This window comes from Pteropus medius, unplaced genomic scaffold (assembly GCF_902729225.1).
Source record: "Pteropus medius unplaced genomic scaffold, Ma_sr-lr_union100, whole genome shotgun sequence".
Taxonomy (NCBI): Eukaryota; Metazoa; Chordata; class Mammalia; order Chiroptera; family Pteropodidae; genus Pteropus; species Pteropus medius.
The window spans coordinates 1,580,435-1,601,979 of NW_024342474.1; the positions used below are offsets into that span (position 1 = coordinate 1,580,435).

The 21,545-nt window shown below is 54.6% G+C and overlaps 3 protein-coding genes across 6 annotated transcripts in view; 2 read left to right on the forward strand and 1 right to left on the reverse strand.

Moving 5' to 3' along the window:
* The window catches only part of ARHGEF25 (Rho guanine nucleotide exchange factor 25), a 7,160-nt gene extending 1,589 nt beyond the window's left edge, over positions 1 to 5,571 (forward strand). The window contains exons 1-15 of one of the 2 annotated variants that reach the window (XM_039865799.1): positions 1 to 324; positions 1,271 to 1,485; positions 1,622 to 1,717; positions 1,799 to 1,875; positions 2,074 to 2,140; positions 2,339 to 2,442; positions 2,620 to 2,689; positions 2,799 to 2,888; positions 2,979 to 3,071; positions 3,260 to 3,310; positions 3,530 to 3,607; positions 3,808 to 4,008; positions 4,156 to 4,336; positions 4,626 to 4,837; positions 5,125 to 5,567. The exon at positions 1 to 324 is cut by the window's left edge and continues 302 nt beyond it. In XM_039865799.1, the coding sequence (XP_039721733.1) occupies positions 228 to 324; positions 1,271 to 1,485; positions 1,622 to 1,717; positions 1,799 to 1,875; positions 2,074 to 2,140; positions 2,339 to 2,442; positions 2,620 to 2,689; positions 2,799 to 2,888; positions 2,979 to 3,071; positions 3,260 to 3,310; positions 3,530 to 3,607; positions 3,808 to 4,008; positions 4,156 to 4,336; positions 4,626 to 4,837; positions 5,125 to 5,235 (1,743 nt within the window). In that variant the 5' untranslated portion in view covers positions 1 to 227 and the 3' untranslated portion in view covers positions 5,236 to 5,567. Of the gene's footprint in view, positions 325 to 1,270; positions 1,486 to 1,621; positions 1,718 to 1,798; positions 1,876 to 2,073; positions 2,141 to 2,338; positions 2,443 to 2,619; positions 2,690 to 2,798; positions 2,889 to 2,978; positions 3,072 to 3,259; positions 3,311 to 3,529; positions 3,608 to 3,807; positions 4,009 to 4,155; positions 4,337 to 4,625; positions 4,838 to 5,124 lie in introns of both variants that reach the window. The other variant, XM_039865798.1, reaches the window with a different exon arrangement.
* A 1,803-nt stretch (positions 5,572 to 7,374) lies between these two features.
* Positions 7,375 to 14,072, forward strand: LOC120604963 (solute carrier family 26 member 10-like). Its single transcript, XM_039865819.1, is given in 19 exon segments — positions 7,375 to 7,778; positions 8,246 to 8,356; positions 8,900 to 9,056; position 9,117; positions 9,235 to 9,399; positions 9,669 to 9,821; positions 10,523 to 10,605; positions 10,733 to 10,880; positions 10,986 to 11,099; positions 11,772 to 11,849; positions 11,939 to 12,034; positions 12,441 to 12,547; positions 12,657 to 12,726; positions 12,796 to 12,909; positions 13,046 to 13,079; positions 13,159 to 13,241; positions 13,330 to 13,384; positions 13,484 to 13,590; positions 13,894 to 14,072. Coding segments are annotated over 19 exon segments (2,052 nt in total). The 5' UTR covers positions 7,375 to 7,441; the 3' UTR covers positions 13,933 to 14,072.
* Positions 14,073 to 14,125: 53 nt separating this feature from the next.
* On the reverse strand, positions 14,126 to 21,084 carry B4GALNT1 (beta-1,4-N-acetyl-galactosaminyltransferase 1). 3 transcript variants are annotated; one of them, XM_039865801.1, is made up of 12 exons: positions 20,490 to 21,082; positions 20,043 to 20,159; positions 19,668 to 19,886; positions 18,972 to 19,136; positions 18,735 to 18,841; positions 18,228 to 18,268; positions 17,908 to 18,088; positions 16,814 to 16,912; positions 16,487 to 16,677; positions 15,870 to 16,010; positions 15,379 to 15,619; positions 14,126 to 14,814 (listed from the first exon to the last, which is right to left on the reverse strand). In XM_039865801.1, exons 3-12 carry the CDS (start codon positions 19,883 to 19,885, stop codon positions 14,597 to 14,599), a joined length of 1,602 nt encoding a protein of 533 aa, XP_039721735.1. In that variant the 5' UTR covers position 19,886; positions 20,043 to 20,159; positions 20,490 to 21,082; the 3' UTR covers positions 14,126 to 14,596. The 3 variants fall into 3 exon arrangements, with proteins under 3 accessions (XP_039721735.1, XP_039721734.1, XP_039721737.1); XM_039865800.1 differs by lacking the exon at positions 20,043 to 20,159 and having other exon boundaries at positions 20,490 to 21,081; XM_039865803.1 differs by lacking the exons at positions 18,972 to 19,136; positions 20,043 to 20,159 and having other exon boundaries at positions 20,490 to 21,084.
* Positions 21,085 to 21,545: the final 461 nt, after the last annotated feature.

The following is a 21,545-nucleotide window of genomic DNA, read 5'->3' on the forward strand; positions in this document are numbered from 1 at the left end:
CGGCGGCCGGACCCCGCGCCGCCCTCTCTGCAGAGCCCCCCAGCCCTCCTCCAGACCAGACTTCCGCCTACCCCTGGACGCCCCCTCCCTGTTCCCTCCCTCCCCCCCTCCCCCAGCCTGGATCGGGGTAGGAGGGAGGGGGGGGTGTGCGCCCTGCGCCGTCCCCGCCCCCCGTGATTCCCCCTGCATGGCCGGCCCGGGTAGGGGGTACGGGGGCCCCGGGAGCCATGCGGGGGGGGCACAAGGGGGGTCGCTGTGCCTGTCCCCATATGATCCGAAAAGTGCTGGCAAAATGTGGCTGCTGCATCGCCCAGGGGGGACGTGGTGAGTGCGAGGTCGCCAGGGCTTAGCGTTGAATGGGGGGCGGGCTGAGGTTCAAGACTTATGTTTGCCCTCGTCCTACGGATTTAGAAGCTGGAGATGGACTGTAACTGTGTTTTCCAGGAAAATGACTTAATAGATGATCTCTAAGATCCCTTTGCCTCCAAATTTCTGTCAGTTGAAGTTAAGGAAATTGGGGAAGGGGCAGGATACCCTTCTATCTTTCCTGTAGTCAACTGGGTAGGAGAAAAACCCATCTACAATACCCTTAGGCCTAGAATTGCATCTTCCCTCAAATTCTTTTGCTGAGAATCGACTTCAGCTCTGAAGAGAGATGGAGCACGGAGAAATGAGGAATGAGGGGGATCTGCCGGGGGCTTTCTCAAAAATCACGGCTCCTCTGTCCGGAAAACCCGGGCCAAGGATAACCCTGACGAGCTCTCCTTACTTGCCCCCTCTATTGGGTTTGTGCATGTTGGGAAGGAGGGCTGCAGAAGTCTTTTCTTTTTATAGTGATTACTGCAATTGGTGGAGGAGGGGTCTGGGGGTGACAGATGGGCTCTTAGCTCTTGACCCCCCCTTCTCAGAGAATGGTCTGTACCCACTGGAAGGGGAGGATGGTAGGAGAGCAGATGGCCACCCCCAGCTTCCAGTGTCTGCCCAGATGGCTGCCCCCACCCCCATATCTGTGCCATACTCAGGATATGGGGGAACCTCCACATGTTACTGAGGGTTCCAGGCCTGAGGAGCCAGGTGTTTACTGCCTTTCCTCCCTAGGGTGCCCTGGTGAAGTTATCTATCCTGGCTAACTCAAAAGAGGATGTCAAGAGAGTGAGCCCTAGGGGAGAGGGACTGATTATCAGAGAGAGGAGACTCTGGGAGCTTCCTAGAGACTCTGAGTCTCTAGAACAATATCTGTCACCCGCTTTCTTCCTCCCCATTCCATTAGAATCCTATTCCATTGCCGGCAGTGAGGGGAGTATCTCGGCTTCAGCTGCCTCAGGTCTGGCGGCCCCCTCTGGCCCCAGCTCTGGCCTTAGCTCTGGCCCCTGTTCCCCGGGCCCCCCAGGGCCGGTCAGTGGCCTGAGAAGATGGTTGGATCACTCTAAACATTGTCTCAATGTGGAAACTGAGGCAGATGGTGGCCAGGCTGGATCATATGAGGTGAGCAGGGAGCACCAAAGAAGCATATAGGACATCCATAAAGGACAATGGGAAAGAGGGCAGGTTGGGGTCTACTGGCCATTGAGGAGACACAGCTACTGTCCCTGACCTCTGACACTTGACCTCTGGCCCCCAGAACTGGATTCTAAAACCAGCTCTAGCCACAGGAGAGGAGCTGCCGGAATTGACCCTGCTGACCACCCTGTTGGAGGGCCCTGGAGATAAGACGAAGGTATGTAGTAAGGGGTCTGGGATGGCTCCTCTTCTCCAAGAGGCATCCATTTACTTATTCAAGGATGTTATTTCCTTCTAGCCACCTGAGGAGGAGAATTTGTCCCAAGCCCCCCAGAGTGAGGAGGAACAGAAAAAGAAGGCTCTGGAAAGAAGTATGTAAGTGTCCACACACTCTCCCTTCCCTCCCCTTAACTCCCCGGCTCCATACTGTACAACTTCCAGAGGCCCGTCCCTCACATTTTAGATTTGAGACTTGGAATTTCCTCTGAGGTTGGCTGTGGTAATGAAGGGGCTTCTAGTCCAGGAGGGAGGAAGTGGCTAAACCAAGAATGTACACTCCTGCTTTCTTCCCAGGTATGTCCTCGGTGAACTGGTAGAGACAGAGAAAATGTATGTGGACGACTTGGGGCAGATTGTGGAGGTAGCTCCCTTAATCTTTCCCAGATCTGGTGCAGCCCTTTCCCTCTGCCCAGGGCTAATTTTAAGAGAGCTCTTGATGATATTCCTCTGGCCCACCTTCCCAGTCCCCGCTACATCTTACATCTGGATTTCCTGGGGATGGGAGATTCCCACAGGGCTGACCCCACACATCCTTGCTCCCACTCCAATCTTCCCACAGGGTTACATGGCCACCATGGCTGCTCAGGGGGTCCCCGAGAGTCTTCGAGGCCGTGACAGGATTGTGTTTGGGAACATCCAGCAAATCTACGAGTGGCATCGAGAGTGAGTGGTAGAGCCCTGAGAGCAAGGGGGAGGGGCATATGTCTGGTTGTCTGTGTCCCACGCATGGGCCTATTGTTGCCCGAGGAATGTTTGGAGAGGCTTCTTGGGGAGCACCACAAGGGCGGACGGCCCAAGTTGCAGGTACTTGATCTGCCTTTTCCCTGCCAACATCTCCAGCTATTTCTTGGGGGAGCTACAGCAGTGTTTGAAGGATCCTGATTGGCTGGCTCAACTATTCATCAAACATGTGAGGCTTGAGAGGGTGTGATGGTGGGGGCCTTGAGAGTGGGTGGGGCTCTCCTGACTACTCTCCCTGCTCACTCACTGTGCTCTCTCCTAAACTTTACCCCTGTTAGGAGCGCCGGCTGCATATGTATGTGGTATATTGTCAGAATAAGCCCAAATCAGAGCACGTGGTGTCAGAATTTGGGGACAACTACTTTGAGGTCAGTGGCTAAGATGCCTTGGGGAAAGAGGGACGGAATCCTCAGGAGCAGACTTTCCAGATGGCATTACCACCCTGTCCCTGTCCCCAGGAGCTCCGTCAGCAGCTAGGGCACCGCCTGCAGCTCAATGACCTCCTCATCAAACCAGTGCAGAGGATCATGAAATACCAGCTGCTGCTTAAGGTCAGGACCACCTGTTCCCTGGGTACACAGCTGGTTGGGATAGCCCTTTCCTCATTCATCTCCCCAGGGTTCCTAAGGCTTCCCCCAGACTTCCTGGGATTCTTCGCCTGTGTTTTTGGGGAAGGATGTGTGAGAGCTTCCGAAGATATCCTCATAACTACTTTGAACATTTCTTTTCTGCACCTTAGGATTTTCTCAAGTATTATAGTAGAGCTGGGATGGATACTGAAGAGCTGGAGGTGAGGATTTTCAGGTCTTCCAGGGCACACACACACACGCAAATGCACACGCACACACGCATGCACACCTTATCTTCGTAGTCTCTTGGATTGCCCCAGCTCCTTGGGCGTTGTAGAGCTGTCTGATCATTAGGAGGAGGCTGGGCGGAGGTCGAAGCATGGTCTTAAGAGGCCCCTTTCCCAACAATGACAATGCTCCTCTCTTCACCTTTGTCTCAGCGAGCTGTGGAAGTCATGTGCTTCGTGCCCAAGCGCTGCGATGATATGATGACTCTGGGGAGGCTGCGGGGGTTTGAGGTATGGGAATGGAGTAGGAAACGAAAGACCCAGTACTCTTCTGCCCCAGTCTGAATACTCAGGAGGTCCTTATGGGGAATTGTCTCTCCTGGTACTGACTCCATGGTTGGTTGGGAGTGTCAGGGGAAGGAGGGAGGAGCAGAGTGTTGCCCCTTTTCTCTTCTTGTTTTGTCTCTAAGGCCACTATCCTTTGGTTCTAGGGCAAACTGACTGCTCAGGGGAAGCTCTTGGGCCAGGACACATTCTGGGTCACAGAGCCTGAGGCTGGGGGGCTTCTTTCTTCCCGGGGTCGAGAGCGGCGTGTCTTCCTCTTTGAGCAAATCGTTATCTTCAGTGAGGCCCTGGGAGGAGGAGTACGAGGTGGAACACAGCCTGGATATGTGTACAAGAGCAGCATCAAGGTGGGGAGGAGGCTAAGAGGGAGGGGTCTGACTGGGATGGAGTGCAGCCTCTGAGAGGATATCTGGCTCTTGGATATGTTGGGGGCGGGCAGGAACCAGAGAGGGCTTGAAGAATTTGGGAGCACTATCTCCTATTTGCCAATCCAGGTGAGCTGCCTCGGACTGGAGGGGAACCTCCAAGGTGACCCTTGCCGCTTTGCTCTGACCTCCAGAGGGCCAGAGGGTGGGATCCAGCGCTATGTTCTTCAGACTGCAGACCCTGCAGTCAGTCAGGCCTGGGTCAAGCAAGTGGCTCAGATCCTGGAAAGCCAGCGGGACTTCCTCAATGGTGAAGCTCTTACCCTCCCTCCACCACATGCTCCCTCAGTCCTCTGACCTCCTGAATCCTTCACTGCCCAATGTCCCAATCCTGCCTTCTAACCCTGGCTTCTCCTTGTCCCCCCATCCCCACTTTTCCACTACTAGCTCAAGATTTGGTAACTCAGAATCCCTTAAGAGCCAGTTTACATGGATGACAGTCCTTTGAGGAAGGGCAGAATGGAAGGATGGCTGGACCAGAGCTCAGAGAGAAAGGACCTGTCACTTTTGTAACCCTCCTTCTGTTCTCTTTATCCCAGCACTGCAGTCACCCATTGAGTACCAGAGAAGGGAGAGCCAGACCAACAGCCTGGGAAGGCCAGGAGTGTCTGGGGTGGGAAGCCCTGGGAGAATTCGGCCTGGACACCGGGCCCAGGTCGGCACACACACACCCATCAATGGCTCTCTCCCCTCCCTACTGATGTTACCCAAAGAGGAGGTGACCAGAGCCCCCCTGCCCCTGGACACACAGGTATGAAGAATGGTGTTCCTTGGCTGTAGGGGTAGAATGGGGAGGGCCTCTCTTATTCCAGGATCCCTAAATCCCTCTCCCCCATACCATTCCTCTCTTCTACCACCTTCCTTTTGTCTTCCTTTTTCTACTTCCTATCTCTTACCCTCCCCGCTCCACTTTAATTGATGGTCTCAGATGATCTAAGATAGCTAGAAGGAGGTGGCTTTGCTGGGGGCTTACACATAGAGAGGAGTGAAGGTGGATTCCTGAACTTTTTTGATCCTCCAACTTAAGTCTTTCTTCAGGTCCTCAGTGACATACCCCAGACTTCTCGTGACTCTCCTCCAGTTCCACCAATTCCAAACACCCCTCCCTGCCAGGCCAGACTTGCCAAATTGGATGAAGATGAGCTGTAACTGATGAAGGCTATGGGGGTGGTGCTGACTCAGCCACTCTCTTTCCCAAGGAACTTCAGGGCAATTTTGGCACTGCCCCGGACTTCCTCCCTCTTGGTGTGTGTGGAGGGTGGGCAAGGCTGGGATTGGTGTCAATTTGGAGGAGGGTACCTAGATTCAGAAGGACTTCTATCTGTACCGGGAGGTTCCTGCAGCTCCCACCCTTATGCATGCATCACAGGTCCCCCCAAAAGGAGGATATGTGGGTGGGTGGGTAAGGGCCAGATAGAAATCATTGGTTTTGTTTTTGATTTTGTTTTTTTCTGTTTTCTGAGAATAAAGGTTTTGTTATATCACTGAGGCTGCTGTCTTAGCAGAGGGAAGGGCTGGCTGCGGTAGGGGTAAGTGGGGTGAAGTGGTATGTAAGAGATCAGCTGGCCCCTCAAATCAGTTTGAGGAGTGATCTGGTGAAAGGAGAAGGGCACAGGGTGTAAGATAAAAGATATTGCTATCTCTATTTCTAGTCTGCTGTTGTAGCATCTCTCAGTCCAGACCTGGGTCTTGGAGCTAAGGGCAAACCCTAGACCCCTGATGTATCCTCCCCTTCACTCAGCCCTCTTTCCCTCCCATCTGGCCTCTGTTCTAGACCCCATTGAGAAGCTCAGTGCAGTCTGACTTCGCATCATTCCCCCACACCAAAAAGCCCAATGTACCTTTCCTTCTGAGGCCTCCATGTTCAGCTGAGGGAGAATGAGGAGGTGGAGAGGATGCTGGGAGCTGCGGCCCCTTCTGGCTCTGGGTCTCCTCATTTTTGCTCTTTGGGAGATCATAAGGCGTATCCATACTGAGAAGGAATGGATTCTTCAAGCCACAGACCCAAGAATGGAGAGGTCAAAGGGGTCTTCGCCCCTCCCAACATTTGAGACAGCCCCTAGGACAGGGAGCCAAAGGTGCAGAGATCCATGTCCAGATGCCCTGTCCTGGGCCCTTGGACATCAGTGTGTCCACTGTGTCCAATTGTCCCCTGGGCCTGGTCACGAGTACTTGGGCTTCCTCAGCAGACAATAGACTGCTGGGGTGGGGGGTTAAGGAGGAGCTGGAGCCTCCCTGTGGACCTGAGGTCCCTCTGGCTGACAATGGGGGGAGGGACCTCCAAGGGGGGGAGACAGGACGTACTGCTCAGATAAGACTTCTGGGGAACAATAGGAGGAATTGAAGAGGGGAGACCCACCCTCACTGTACCCCACACCCAGGGCTTTGGGGTCAGGGACTAGGGACCAGGGGGTGATAAGGAGAGATGCTGAGGATTCTTGTGAATGGAGGAGGAGATGGCAAAAATAGCAGGATTCTGGAGCTCAGAACCTTTATATCTCTTTAGGGACCATGGGGGAACACGAGGTGGGTGGGTGGTGACCCTTTTGTATTTAATTTAACCACAAATGTGCTTTCAGGTGCCTACTTTGTAAATTGCACTTGAATTCAATAAATGGTGCTTCAGATTTTTTGCTTCTAAGAAATAAAAAAAACAATTTCTCATTAGTACAGCATTGCTCACGAAGCCCTGAGCTGAGGATTTAGACCCAGCCTCTCCCTGCAGAAATGTGGGGTGATGCTATCATCTGTTCAATACACGTAGCTGCTTCCCATCTCAGTGGTTTGTGAAGCTGCTGAGGCCAACAGACCCCCTCCCCTTACACTTTCTTGAGGGCAACCTGTGCCCCAACAGGATTTGGGTCTGAGGGGAGGAGGGCTGGAGTCGAAACCGCGCTGAACTATCTTCCTCAGGCAGGGAAGGGAGAAGCTCTGGGGATGACTTGTAACCCTAGAGGAGCCAGCTTCTGTCTTGGGCCAAAGTGCAGATTCGAAAAGAACCCAGAGTGAAGAGGCACAGAGTGAAAAGGCTTAGGAGTGGTAAATAGTGCGGGTTGAGTGTTGAGGGTGCACTTGTCTTTTAGCCTCTCTGGTCACTACACCTTTCCACAGCCCCCTCCCACCCTCCATCCGCTCAAAGCAGACTCCAGAGCGTGCCCTCAAAGGATGACTGAGGAAACGCCTAACATAGAGACGCCCCCTCCCCAAGCAGTGATTTTCTCCTACCGGTAGAAAGTCCGCAAGAGAAGGCGCCCTCCGGGGCGGGATTGGACCCTGCTTAAAGGAGGCGGGACTCAAGGCTAGCCGGTTGAGGGATATTTAAGACTGGGCGGAGTTGGCGGTGGCCAAGGGCAAAATGAGTGGGCTACTAGGCGCCAGGACCTGCTTAAGTCCTGGAGAAGCCTCCGACCTTAAGTCCCCCTTGGGCGCCAAGATCAGAGAACCTCTCACCGAGGCCCGGTTCCAGCAGCTCTTCGGGAGCGCGGAGCAGGAGACGGAGCTACTCGCGAAGCCCCGCTGGTCCCGCCTGTGCAGTCCGCCGAGGCGGCGGGCCTGTTCCGGACCGGGGGCGTGGCGCCTGCTGCTGGCTCGGCTGCCCCCGCTACGCTGGCTGCCCCGCTACCGCTGGCGGGCCTGGCTGCTTGGGGATGCAGTGGCTGGAGTGACCGTGGGCATCGTGCACGTGCCCCAGGGTGAGCGGCCCCAACAGCAGCCTGTGAGGGGCCCAAGCTCTTGAGGGTTTCAAGGAGGTCTGGGGGGCTGGGAACCTGGGATCGAGGTGGTGGGTTAGTGTGGCTGAGGGTTCAGAGACAAAGACTAGAGACCAAGTTCTGGGTAAGGATTATGGCGCCCCATTAGATTCCCACCCCCAGTTTCCCTTATCTGTGTAATCCTGCGAGAAGTGTTGGACACGTTCTGGCTCAGGGAACTGGAGAGAGGCACAACACCTGCCCCCAGGACTCAGGCCGACACGGATCCGTGACCTTGTACACCCAGCGACCTCCCATCGAGACCCGTTAACCCCTCAGTTCCCTCACGTGGCAAGGTTTAGAGCCCCTGTGCCAGCCTCTAAGTGTGAGGGAAAAGGACAGCATCCTGGAGGCCGGGCACCCTCTATTTTCCCCACCGACTGCAGATCTTGCCTCCGCTTCTCCCCCAGGCATGGCATTTGCTCTCCTGACCTCAGTACCCCCCGTGTTTGGACTCTACACTTCTTTCTTTCCTGTCCTCATCTACACCTTGTTGGGTACTGGGAGACACTTGTCCACAGGTGAGTGACCCAGTGACTCCTCTCCTTCTCTGTGGGGTGAAAATGTGGGGTTTGAGGCTTCTGTTCTTGAAGGCCCCCTAGCTCTTATTTCCCTCCTCACCACTCCACCCCACTGCTACCTCGCCACGACCCTCTGACCTAGGCAATGCTTGTTGCCGGTACTGGTGGGTGCAGAGGTGGGCGTTTACTCGGACTATTTCTCCCCACGAAATTTGGTTAAAACGAACATCTCTGGGACTTGGAAGAAGGGAGAAGAGATGCATGGTCACCCAAAGGAGCACACAGTCCGTGAGGCGTCTGCAGGAGGGGGCAGTGAAGCAGTTTGGAAGAAATTTTGCGAGCTGGTGCCCTCTCCTAACCTCCCTCACCACGGGTTCCGGGTTGCTGCACTGGCTCTTGGCCCCGAGGTCTTCACCTGAGCAGCTAGGGGAACGGTTTCTGATGGCAGCAGCCCAGGACGAGAGCGCAGAGCCTGGGCTGTCGCAGCGCCCCAGGCGGCACAGCTGATGATCTCTGCATTTGTCACCCCCACCCCCGCTATAGGAACGTTTGCCGTTCTCAGTCTCATGACGGGCTCGGCAGTGGAGCGGCTGGTGCCCGAACCCCTCGGGGGGAACATGAGCGGAATCGAGAGGGAACAGTTGGAAGCTCAGCGAGTTGGGGCGGCTGCAGCTGTGGCCTTCGGAGCGGGGTGCTGATGGTGAGGGGAGATCCTCGGGGATCCACCCTGGGGGCCGGGGAGAATTGGGCCAGGAGAGAGGGTGGGACACGTCTCCCGCGCGGGCTTCAGCCGGAGAGGTGCGCGGAGAATCAGGCGCATTGCACTCTGGCTGCTCAGCTCCTCCTCCTGTGGTGACTGCGCATCTTCTCCCCCGCAGCTGGGGATGTTCGCGCTGCAGCTCGGCGTCCTGGCCACCTTTTTGTCCGAGCCTGTGGTTAAAGCGCTGACCAGTGGGGCCGCGCTGCACGTGCTCGTGTCTCAACTGCCAAGCCTTTTGGGGTTGCCCCTCCCGCGGCAGATCGGCTGCTTCGCTCTCTTCAAGGTGGGGGTGGGAGAACAGTAGAGACGAGGCTTCTAGCGGTCCTGGGAAGAGGGCAACCCGAAAAGGAAGGAAGGACGAGTGGAGGGATAGGGTGTGACGGGGACAGAGCAAAGGAGGTTGGAACCAAGAGGCTTGAATTAAGGTCGCTGTGGAGGTGGAAGCCCTGAAGGGTGCCGGTAGAGAGGGCACCCTTGCCTGGGTTTGGTGGATCCATACTGGGGACAGTCGTTCCTGGCACCTGGCCCTCTGCTCACCGCACCTGCCTGCAGACGCTGGCTGCTGCGCTGACTGCGCTGCCCCGGAGCAGTCCAGCAGAACTGACCATCTCAGCACTCAGCCTGGCGCTTCTCGTGCCAGTCAAGGAATTGAACGTGAGATTCCGAGACAGGCTACCCACCCCGATCCCAGGAGAAATCGTCATGGTGAGGATGACTCCAGGGTCCCCGCCCCTGCACAGCACAGACCCTGCCCATCCTGTAGGAACTGGTCGCTGCCGCCCTCTAGTGGAATGCACAGAGGTCACAGCCGAGAGGTCCTGCTTACGAGTGTACTTTTCTAGGCCTCCTCCCAGAACACTTTGACCCTCCGGAATCCCCCGCCCACACATTCCCTCTAGAGCCTCCTCCAGACCTCTTAGAATGCCTTCTTCCTCCTTACAGATCTCCCTTGCGGTATCGCTCGCCACAGCACCTCCACTCTCATCTCCACACCTGGTCATTCATTGTAATTCACAGTTTATCTCCTTTCCCATGCCCACACAGATTTCTCTCTCTCCGCAACTAAATAAATATTCCACGTCTCCATAGATAGCCTATATATCCCCAGACAGCAAAGCTTCCCTACTTAGAATGGCTCAGTTTTGCCTCCTGATACCCACATTCCTCATAAGAGTCCCCTCCTACTTTTCCCAAACATCTCTTTCCGTAGCCCTAGGTATGTATCATTCCTCTTTCCCATCCCCAATCTCCTTCACTCTAAATCAGTTGTCAGGCACCCATCCCAAAGAGAGCCCAGCTTCCCCAGTTGCTAGGCTCCTGCAACCACTTAATCCTGCATTATGATCCTCTCCCATGTTGAACCCTTTAGCCTCTCCCATGCCCTACCTAATATGCTCCTTTCCCAGGTGCTTCTGGCATCTGTGCTCTGCTTCGCCTCTTCCCTGGACACAAGATATGACGTCCAGATAGTGGGGCTGCTGCCCGGAGGGTAAGAGAGAATGAAACACAGCTTTCCCCTCTCACGCTTTGCCCACCCAACACCTCCTTTTTCTCTATCTTCCCTATAAATCCTTGTTATACCCAACCCATTTCACCATGGACCCCTCTCTCTCCAGATTCCCCCAACCTCTCCTCCCCAACCTGGCTGAGCTGCCCAGGATTCTGGCTGACTCACTGCCCATTGCACTGGTTACTTTTGCTGTGTCCGCCTCCCTGGCCTCCATCTACGCAGACAAGTATAGCTACACTATTGACTCCAACCAGGTGTGATTCTAACTGAGGACCCCAATCTCATTCGGGAGACAGCCTCCCAATGTGACTTTCCCCATGCCTTTGTCTTTTTCCTCTTCATCTCACTGTACCCTCCAGGAGCTCTTGGCACATGGTGTCTCCAACCTCATCTCCTCCCTCTTCTCTTGCTTTCCCAACTCAGCCACATTGGCCACCACCAGCCTACTAGTGGACGCTGGTGGGAACACGCAGGTAAGAGTGCATGCTTGAGTGAGAAGAAACGGGGTAGGCATTCAGGTCAGAGTGGTGATGGAGAAAGAGATGGCAGCTAGATAGAGGAGGCTGGGAACCTGTGAGGAGATGGGATTATCTAGGCAGGAGAGAGAGACGAGAACAAAGCTCCATGAAGACCTTTGTAGACTGTCAGCACTGAAAAAGTTTATGGTGCCCCATATGTAGTTCAAAATAAAAACAAAACTAAATTGTAAAATAAATTTAAGAGACAGAATTCTGAGATTTTTTTTCTCATGAGGACATTTTTGTTTAAAAAGAAATATATCAAAGTCTCCCCAAATACTTTTGGTTTCCTATATTTTGTTGGTGCCCTAAGCATGTGGTTGGCGTGCTTTTAGGGTAATCCAACAGTGGCTTTTAAGATGGAGGTGGTTACAAAAATAGACAAATTGAATTACATCTAGGGGAGACTGATGAATGAGGCATCTAATTGGGGAAAGGGAAACATTAGGTGTGAGTGGCAGAATATCAAGAAGCTTGTTGAGGAGTGAGGAATATCTGTGTGCAAGGGGATTTGGGAGGAAGGAGACTTCCAAGGAAGATGAGGTCAAATGAGTAGGGAGACCAGTTCTCACACACGGGTGGGTAAGGTTCCCTTTCTTCTTTGCTTTCATCATTCCTTCCCTCTAGCTGGCAGGCTTCTTCTCCTGCATAGTTGTCCTGTCAGTGCTGCTATGGCTTGGGCCCTTCTTCTACTATCTGCCCAAGGTAAGGAGCAGAGCAAGTGTGGGGGTGGCTGGAAGGCGTGGCTATATTCCAGTATATCAGGGTGGTCAGTTCACCTTCTCTGCCCCAAGGCTGTCCTGGCCTGCATCAACATCTCCAGCATGCGCCAGATGTTCTTCCAGATGCAGGATCTTCCACAACTATGGCGTATCAGCCGCGTGGACTTTGTGAGAAATGGCAGCATTACCTCCAGACTGCCCCCTCCCATTTTCCCAGCATCCCCAACCTCTGTCCTAGATCAAAGCTAATTGTCCTGGTCCTAAGTTCTCCAACCCACCCACCTCCAACATGCATACCTCCTAACTGCTTTATATGGAGACAAAGTGAAGGGTGGGGTTTGAACCCCTCCAGATTTGAATGAATTTTAGTAACTCCCCAAGTGGCACAAGGTCTGGGGTCATTACATGTGGTATGTACCCCCCTGTTTAGTCAATCCTGTCCCTTCTACCATTCTTCCTACCTTCTCCTGGGCCATCCCTCCCCATCACTTGCCCTGGCAGTCACTGCCCCTTTCCTTGGCAGTGATGGCCTTGCATTTCTTCTGGGCATTTCATTCCCATCCATGTCCTGCAGGCTGTGTGGATGGTCACATGGGTGGCTGTAGTGACCCTGAGTGTGGACTTGGGCCTGGCCGTAGGTGTGGTCTTCTCCATGATGACTGTGGTCTGCCGCACCCAGAGGTGGGAGTAGAGATCAAAGAAATTGAGATGGGGGTGGGGGATAACAGAGTGCTTGGGGCGACTCTCCAGCCAGGCCAGGCTGGAAATCTAACCCCAGCTTCCTGCCTAGGGTGCAGTGCTTGGCACTTGGACTGGCTGAGGGGACGGAGCTCTACAGGCCACTCAGAAAGAACCACAAGGTGGGTGGGCTATAGCCAAATGAAGGGAAGATTAGACCCAGATGTTTCTCTGATCATCTGACCCCTTAGCTCCTCCAGGTCCCAGGACTCTGCATCCTGAGCTATCCAACACCACTCTACTTTGGGACCCGTGGACAGTTTCGCCGTATCCTGGAGGGGCATTTGGGGCTTGGAGGAGGCAAGGTGAAGGACTTGGTCAAAGGAGATTGTGGCTTCAATGGGAGTGGGAGGCAGGTGGGTTTCTGAGGGGAATCATTGTGCTTAAGGGGTACATGTTCATGCTTGTATCTCAAAAGTGGTGACTGCCCTCTATTCACAGGAGACTCCAAAGACAGATGGCCCACCTGATTCAGGTGAGATGGGATGACAAGGAGGGAGATCTAGGCATGACCCATGGAGGCATCTGGATACTCCTGCCTTCTCCCATCTTAGTTGCTGAGCCTGTCAGAGTGGTGGTCCTGGACTGCAGTGGTGTCACTTTTGCAGATGCTGCTGGGGCCAGAGAAGTGGTGCAGGTGAGGGAGAAGGTGGGTTGAGAAGAAAGTCCCCTTATTGTCCCATGCAATACTCTCTGATGTTTAACCCTCCGTCCCACCTCTGCAGCTGGCCAGCCGATGCCAAGATGCTGGGATCCACCTTCTCCTGGCTCAGTGTAATGGTGAGAGGTGTGGAAGATGGAGAGATGTGGAGACTGGGGAATGATCAGACACTTGGGGGAGGGAAGAGGACCTAAGTGCCTGACCCCCTTTCCACACAGCCTCAGTGCTGGAGACACTGACTCAGGCAGGACTCTTGGACAGACTGACCCCAGAACAGCTGTTTGTGAGCGTCCAGGATGCAGCTGCTCATGCCTTGGAGAGACTGGTGAGGTGGCAGTAGCAATAGGAGCGGAAGTCAGGAGGTGCTAGGCTATGGCAAGTGAGGCATAAGTCAGTGGCTGAAGATCCAGGCAGAGGGATTTGGGAAGGGGGCTGAGAACATGAAGGAAGGGGTGGGGAGGAAATGATTAGTTGACTTAAGACTAAGCCAGGGACCATGCACCCAGCTATGGGTGAAGAACTGAGTAAACTAAAGGTCCCAAAGTGGGCGGTCTGAAGACTGCCAAATCTTGAGTGAGGAAGAGGGGTACCTAATCAATTCTTGACATGTCCCCTCTTTTTTTTCCAGGAGCTCACTGGTCCAAAGACTTGCATAGTGTGGGTCTGACCCATTACTCGGAATATGGAGGGCCCCAACAATATGTGAAGAAGGCCATGGCCCCTAAGCCCCATTACTTAATATGACTAATAAAATGAAGCTGAGAACCTCTGGGGTTCATGAAGTGGGTCTGGGTATCTGTACACGGGCCCCTGGTGCCCCTTTCTCCACACCCACAGCATTGCAAAGACACGACTAAAAATGTCTTTCACTTGTGTGTTCCCCAGCTCCAGTCACCAGTTCTTTCCATAGGGGTGGGGCTGTAGCCGGTGGTACAGAGTCCTGGATCCAGAGATGGGGGAGGGAGGACAGAGCCCTGGGAATACACGTTGGGAGCTTCCCCACCCTCTCAGTCTCCAGGAGATGTTTCCACTTTAGGCTCTTAAGAGTCTCCATGGGCTCTTTGGCACTTGGAAAACGACCCCCACCTCCATGAGAGGGGGTGGAGGGAGATCTTGGCACTGGCTGTGGTACAAGTTATGGCTCCATCATGCCCCTGGGCACTCACAGAAAAGAGGAGTGTCACCAGGACAAGCCCCTATTTCGGATCAGGTTCTGAAGGGGTTTGGGGACAGTCAGAGGAGTGTTCACTGGGTGGCGGGATTTGCTAGAAATTCCTGGCAGGGACAAGGAAGCAGGTCCAGCCTAACAGCTGGAAGGCCCCGAGTGGCCATCATTCTGAGATCATGCACTGCAGCCGGTGTTTGAAGAAGAGCAGGCGGTGTTTGGCCATCTGACTTTCATCCAGTGATCCTGGGTAACGGTACCGGGCATAAGTCTCTGTCCCAGCATCCCTTGATGTCCAAGGCAGCTTCAACTTGGACGCATGATCCACAACAACATCTGAGCAGGAGCCCACCTGAAGGGAACCAAGTCCATCCAGGAAGAATTCTGGGGATGGAAGGAAGGGGAATACATAATGAAGGATCTTGAGAATGCAGAAAGCCAACGCTTAAGGGAGAACTGAGATTTGGGGTATGGAGGGTTTGCATGCAAAGACTCCATTTCTAAAGACCTTGGGCATGTAAATTAACCCTTTTGGGTCTTAGGTTTTCCTCTTGTACAAAATGGAGTCAATATACTTACCTTGTGCTTTCAAAAGGAAACCCACCCACCCACCTAGAGGTTTAATAAATGCTGAATGAGCTGCTCAGAACCAAGGGAAGTGATTGGGAGTGGGGTAGTGGTGGGGAAGCTCATGGTGGCCCAGCGGATGAAGGTTTAAATGGTGTGCGTGCTGGGAGTTGGGAGCTCTGGCTCTTGCCCGGGCGCAAGTAAGTCGTAGTACTGTCTTGGTAAGTCGTAGAACTGCTCTAAGGCCCCGGGGCGGCAGTCGGGGACTCTGCAGGGGTGTGGCCGGAAGGAGTACCCGGGGCCTTTGGCGCCTTGCTGCGCGGAGCATCGCCCAGCACCCTGCGGGGACCCTGAGGCCCTGCGGGAGGGAGGGCCACTCACCCAGATGCGCCACGCGGCTGAGGCGCGGATCGAAGCCCACCTCGCGCACCTTATCGGTGCGCGCCAGGAAGAAGTTAACCACGCCGTCTGTGACCACGCAGCCTGGAAAGCCGAGGAGCTCGTGGTGGAAGCCGCGCCTTTGCCGGAGGCAGTTCCCGCGGCCTGGCGCGCCAGGCTCCAAACTCAGCAGCTGCCGGTAGGTAGTGGCGAAGCCCGAGATCTCGCGCACCGCTCCCCCCACCTGTCGAGAGTGGGAGGAAGGTTCCAGGAGGAGCGGGAACTGGAAGTGGGGGTGGTCTCTGCTACCTCTGCCCCGGGGGCCGTTCCCCTGCCCTGTCCTTTTCCACTCCAACCCCGCAGGACCCAGATAGTCCCCCAGACTCCGCTTCTTCACCCTCTCTTGTCCCAAGGCTGACTGCTGTCGGCTGGGTCTCCCTGACTGTGGTCTTAACCTCCTGGAGGCCCTCTTTGTCCTGCGACCCCTCCCCTACCAGGTCCAGCGGCGTCCGCTCCAGCACGTCCACAAGCCTCTCCAGCCTCGTCCGCGCCGTGAAGATGAAGTCGTCGTCCACCCATAGCACGTACTTGGTGGTTACCTGGGAAACCGCCAGGTTCCGGCCTGCGAACCAGCCCTGAAGAAGAGTATATGTGGTTGAAGCTGTAGAGGTAGGACCTACCCCTTCCTCTCTCTTTCCTCCTTACTCCTGACCCTTCTCAACAGCCTGTGACCCTCTCCGAACTTTACAATGCTTATGAATGGTGGGGAACTAGATAAAAAAAAATGTAGTTTCCAACCGTCAGAGATACCGAGTCATTTTCTTGGGGAGAGTCTGGGAATGCATTTAATTCCTGCGGGCTTTCATTCAACTACTTATCGCGCACCCGCTCGGTGCTAAGCACCGTTCTAAGAGTGCAGCTCGAATAAGATAGGCGCGATTCCTGCTCCCACAGAGTTTACATTCCAGGAAGCCTCATGCTTAACAGGCACACCAGAGATTTTGAGGCAGTTAATCCTGGAATCACTACTCCGGAGACTGCAGACTGAGCGCGTGCCCTCTCCCGGCGCCCTCGGGGTCCCGTGCAGTTCAGCCTCGCTCTCTCTGCGCACCTTGCCAAAAGGCATGAGATAGTGCTCGATGTGGGGACCGCTAATGATCTCTGGCTTGTCGCTGTCGTCGGCGATGACCACAGTGACGGTCGGGTAGAAGCGGCGGATGCTGGCGATGAGTGCACGCAGCCGATTGTAACGAAGAAAGGTCTTAGTGGCAATGGTGACCAGAGCGCTGATGTTGTACTGGGCTAGGAGCGAGGGGCAGGGTTAGGGGCATACAAGGAGAATGGGGAGTGAGGCACAGGAAGACATCTCCCACGGCAGCCCTTTCCCAACTTGCTCCCCACCGGGCTGCATCTACTTCCCTGCATGCACCAACCTCACCTCCCTGGGATAGAGACCCAGGTGGATATAGCCGAGGGTTGGGGGGATGTCTTATACGAATGGTGAAGGCGGCTTCATATCCCTCAGTAGAGAATCGTACTGGGAAAAAAGGGAAAAAGATGTGGTCATTAAGGCTGTGACAACATTCTCTTTTCAGTAAATCAATATTTAAGTGCTTACTCTGAGTATCATCTTTCTAGGCCTTGGTGGACAAGAACTCAATGTTCTTACTCCCATGGAACTAATATTCCAGTGGGTTGGAGAAAGACAAGAAAAAGATTAAATAAAGGCTAACATTTATTGAGCATTTACTATGTGCCAGGTAATTTTTAATTTACCTTAAATATATGAACTCATTTAATCTTCATAATAGCTCTATTAAGTAGATTCTTACTACAGAAAAAGAAGGAACAGAGAAATTGAGTAACTTTTTACATTTATACAACTATTTAACAACAAAGTTGGGATAGGAACCTAGTCAGTCTGGTTCTAGGTTAACTAAGTAAGGAAGTTCAGATACTGGTAAATAGTGAATAGAAAATAAGACAAGTAATGGGAGAGTGAAGAGGGAACATTTGAGCTGAGATCCAAATGATAAGAAAGAAAGAGCCAGCCATGCAAAAATCTGGGGGAAGAGCATTCTAGGTAGAGGGAACAGCAAGTGCAAAGACATAAAGTAGGAGCAGGTTTGGTGTAGCAAGGCTTGGAGAGAAACAGGTGGGCTGTTATGCCACTTTTGCTAAAAGAGAAATGGGAGATTTGGAAGATAAAGCCCTTTGCTTTGGTGGACTAGGAATAGAGCTTGAGTCTTCCGGCTCCAGGGGCAGGTCACTTCTTGGGGCCCCCATGGTTGGCCTGAAGAGGGGACACACCCACGGTTCGGGTTTCCCTCTGGCCTGCTCTGGCCCCAGATGAACAAAGGCCCCTTTTCTCCCTCCCTGGTCCTGCTGGCCTAGCTGAAATGCCCATTGTGTAGCTGGGCAGCTCTGGCCGTTGCCGAGTATCTCCCACACCCTTTGCCATTTGCCAGCTCCAGCCTTTCTGGGTTCTCTCTGTTCATCCAGCCTGCCCCTGTGTCCACTCAGGCCTCGCACCTGTGTCTGCTGTGTTTGCCTGGTAACTCCTGCTGCTGTAAGTGACCAGTTGCAGCTGCCGATTGAGTTGGTCCAGCCCTGGGCTGGTGAGGGTGAGATCTGGCTGCCCCTCTCCTGTGAGAGTCACTCCAGTCACTTCCCCTGCCACATCCCAGGTGCCCAAGGAGGCCGTCAGGTTCACCTGGGAGATGGGATTGGAGAGTGCAGAGTTAGCCCCCAGACCTACCTCTTGCCTCCCTGATTCCTCCATCCCTCTTTTGACAGCCCTGTTTCCTTCCCGGCAACCTTGATGCCCACCTGGCCTCCTTGTTTCTTCTCACCTGGTATACCTCCTGACCAGAAGCAGGATGCAGACTCAGCCCTGAAAGGGAGGAGTGGGATTAGAATCACAGACAGCCTTAAATTCTTCCTCATGTTCTCTTCCCTTTTTCATCACACGTAACACAGAACTTCTCAGCCATTCCTCTTACTGAAGCAGCTGGGCACATTATAGGACATAGCCTAGAGTAACTGATTTTTAACTCCTTCCCAACAAAGCAGTAGCTCTCCTATGGCCTGCCCTACCTACCCACCTACCCTTTTGTCAGTCTGCAAAGAATAGATTCTTTTCCCCAAATCTCAGTTACAGTCTTCTGCAATTCCTAACACCCCAAGAGTCCCTTCTGTCCCTATCACCTACCTGATGAGCCCCTTTCTGACTTTAAGTCCCCTTTTCATCAGAAGTCCCCCGCCTCCAAGTCCACTTTTCCCTCATTCTTCTCCACCCAACCTTGAGCTGTGCCATGCCCACAGTGGCTTAGGTCATACCCTGGGACAATTCTCCCCACCTGGCACCAAGATGCTCCTGAGGGGCTGTACCTCCACACCCTGCAGAGGATATTGTAGGGGGGAGTTGGCAGGGGCAATAAGCAGCTGGTCAGCAGCAGACTGGCTTCTGGCAGTGGAGGAGGGAGAGAACAGAGGAAGAGTCTGTGGGAGAGATGCTCTCCCTCCTGTCACACCTACCCTCCAGGCCTCCCACTGCTCTCCATCTGCAGAGTCATGCCCTCCTTTCATGCTGGTACCTTGAAAGGAAGGCCTGGAACTCCTGCTCCCTAGAGGCAGAGGCAGCTTTCAGCTCCTCAGGCTCAAAGGCCTTAGTGAAGTCAATGGCTTGGACCTGCCTCTGGAAGGGGAGGTGAAGGCTCCCCCCACTGGACTCACAACTGCAGTTGTTCCCAGACAGCAGCCTGGAGCAGGGAGGAAGGGTCATTAGAACCCAGCCATACAACTCTATTATCCCACAAAATATTTACACAAAGCCCCACACCTTGGCCCTTCAACCTTGCCCATATAATAGCTGTCCCCTTAAACACTGCTCTTCAAATAGTCTTCAGAAGGAGGCACCATGAATGGGATAGCTTATCCCCTAAATCTGGATTTCACAGAGGTAAAATATGGCCAACTGCTACGATTTCAGAGTTGTGTACCCACCATTCAGTACCTCACTTGGACTCTCCTTTCACGTGGACATCATCAAGACATCAGAAAGTCTTTCATGGCCATCCCCTTCCCCCATCACCAGAACAAGGTTCAGGGAGGACAGATTTTCCCCTAGTCCAAGACTCAGTTGCCTTCTCCACCTCCCACTTCACCACCCATCCCCACCAATCAGTTGGGGGAAAACCCAGGCATCAGAGCTCTGCAGTAGAGGAAACAAAAGCTCCCCACACCACCTCCCCACTGAGTGATGCACTGCCGCCACCACTCGTGGAACTCACTCCACCACTTGCTCCTTGATCTTGACTGGGATGTGGGCGTAGCGGGGCTCTGGGACGAGGTCTAGCAGCTCTGGCCTGTGGGGGCCCTGCAGGGGCGCCCACAGCGCAGGAGGTGCCCGGAGGCCCGGCGCGTCCCGGGTCCTCGCGTACAGAAGCCCCAGCGAGGCGCAGGCGAGCAGCAGGATCAACACACAGAGGGCCCGGCGGCCCAGCCGCATCCTGGGTGGGCGAAAGGGATGGGAGGATAAGAAAGGTGGGGAGGGAAGGCGCGGGCGGACCCTTGATAGCCCCCGCTCCCCGGCTCCCCAGGCGCTGTCCATATCTTGCTTGCTAGGATTTGTACAGCGAATCGTTCGCCCCACCACCATCCCTCACCTCCTTCCACTCCCCTCACTCCCCAGGCCTTGAGTCTCCCGGCCTCCTTTCTTCTCGCCCTCTCCCACATCTCGGTCTCCTCTCACACCGGAGGCCCAGGATCTTGATGCGAGAGACCTTTGGATGCGGCGGTTTCAATGCGGCCAAGCATAAGTAGAAGAGCACCGCGTTATTACAATAGCAGACATCCTCAAGCCCGCCGTCCCCCCTGGCTCGCGCGTGCCCCCACCCCTCGGTCCGAGCATCGCTTGGCCCCGGGTGGGCTGCAGAAGGCGGCTCCACACCTTGCCTGTCATGAAAAATGCAGAATCACGCCCGCGTTATTGGGTGCCCCCGGTGGAGGTGACTTGGTGAGCAGCCTCGGGCAACTGTGCAGGGGACAGGGTGGAATGGCGAGCGTTCCTCCTCCCGCCTTCGGCTCGGCCCTCACCCGGCCTGGGCACTGACCTGTCTAACGCGCTAAGGCCGCCGCAAGATTTCGGTCCGGACTGCGCCAGACTCTCAGCCCCGGCCTGGGGGTCTTCATGGAGCTGGAGGCGGCGTGATGGGGGAGCCGGGCGTGATCCTGAGAGCGTGGGGATCCTCCTCTTTGCCGAGCGCGCCCGACCCCTCCTGCCTTCGGACTCTCTGGGCTTTGTCGATTACGGCGCTGGGGTCGTTTGGGGCGTTTCCTGCTAGGGTATCCTCCTCTTTGCCGAGCGCGCCCGACCCCTCCTGCCTTCGGACTCTCTGGGCTTTGTCGATTACGGCGCTGGGGTCGTTTGGGGCGTTTCCTGCTAGGGTGGGGGACGGAGTGAGAAACCGCCTCACGGAGTTGAGAACCAGCCCCAGGAACAAAGCCGAGGTCTTCCCAGAACCCTGTCCCACTTGCCCCGGAGGGCTCAGGCCGCTGCCCGGCTCTTCAGATCGCAGCGCGGCCACCAGGCTCGATGCGGCGGAGGCTCCTGCTACGCGTAGGGAATGCGGGCGCCTTCTGGTGGGAGCTGAGGACATTGCGGGGGCGCGAAGCCGGCGCCGCGGGAAGGTCCTTCTCCGTTCCCCTCCCCCGCAGCCCTTTGCCTTCGAACCCGGGCATGTGAACCGTCTGCCCCAATCCCATTCTCTGCCCTCCCTCTCGTTGAAGTTGTAGGCGTTGGTTGGTGTTAATTTTCATCATGAGCTTTGACATCTTAGTTGGCCAGTTTGTCTTTCGTGAGGTTCTTTCTCGTGTGTGCGTTCTTTGTAGGTGACAGAAACCGTTCTAGGGGTTTATTGCTGGGTATTAGGTGTTTTACAACGTGTTTTGGGGGTCGGTTTTTGCATGGGTGGTAAATAGTGCCTTCCATAGGCTTTTGGGAGTACATGGGGCATTTTTGGTGGTCACAATGACTGGCGAAGCTTCTGGCTATTGGTGGGCTGGTGTCAGCTAAACTAAATGTCCTACAATGAATAGAACAGCCTATGCAACAGACTTGCCTTTCCCTAGATGCCAATAGAAACTCAACTGAAAACAGTGCTTTAGGT

Bases quoted from the DNA above. Each gene is read 5' to 3' on its own strand.
- B4GALNT1 (XM_039865801.1), bottom strand. From the start codon at position 19,885: ATGCGGCTGGGCCGCCGGGCCCTCTGTGTGTTGATCCTGCTGCTCGCC. The intron at 19,137-19,667 runs GTGAGTTCCACG...TCCCTGCTCCAG, and splicing joins ATCAAGGAGCAAGTGGTGGA to GCTGCTGTCTGGGAACAACT. The intron at 14,815-15,378 runs GTGAGTGGCCCT...TTCCATCCCCAG, and splicing joins CAGCCGCGTGGCGCATCTGG to AATTCTTCCTGGATGGACTT.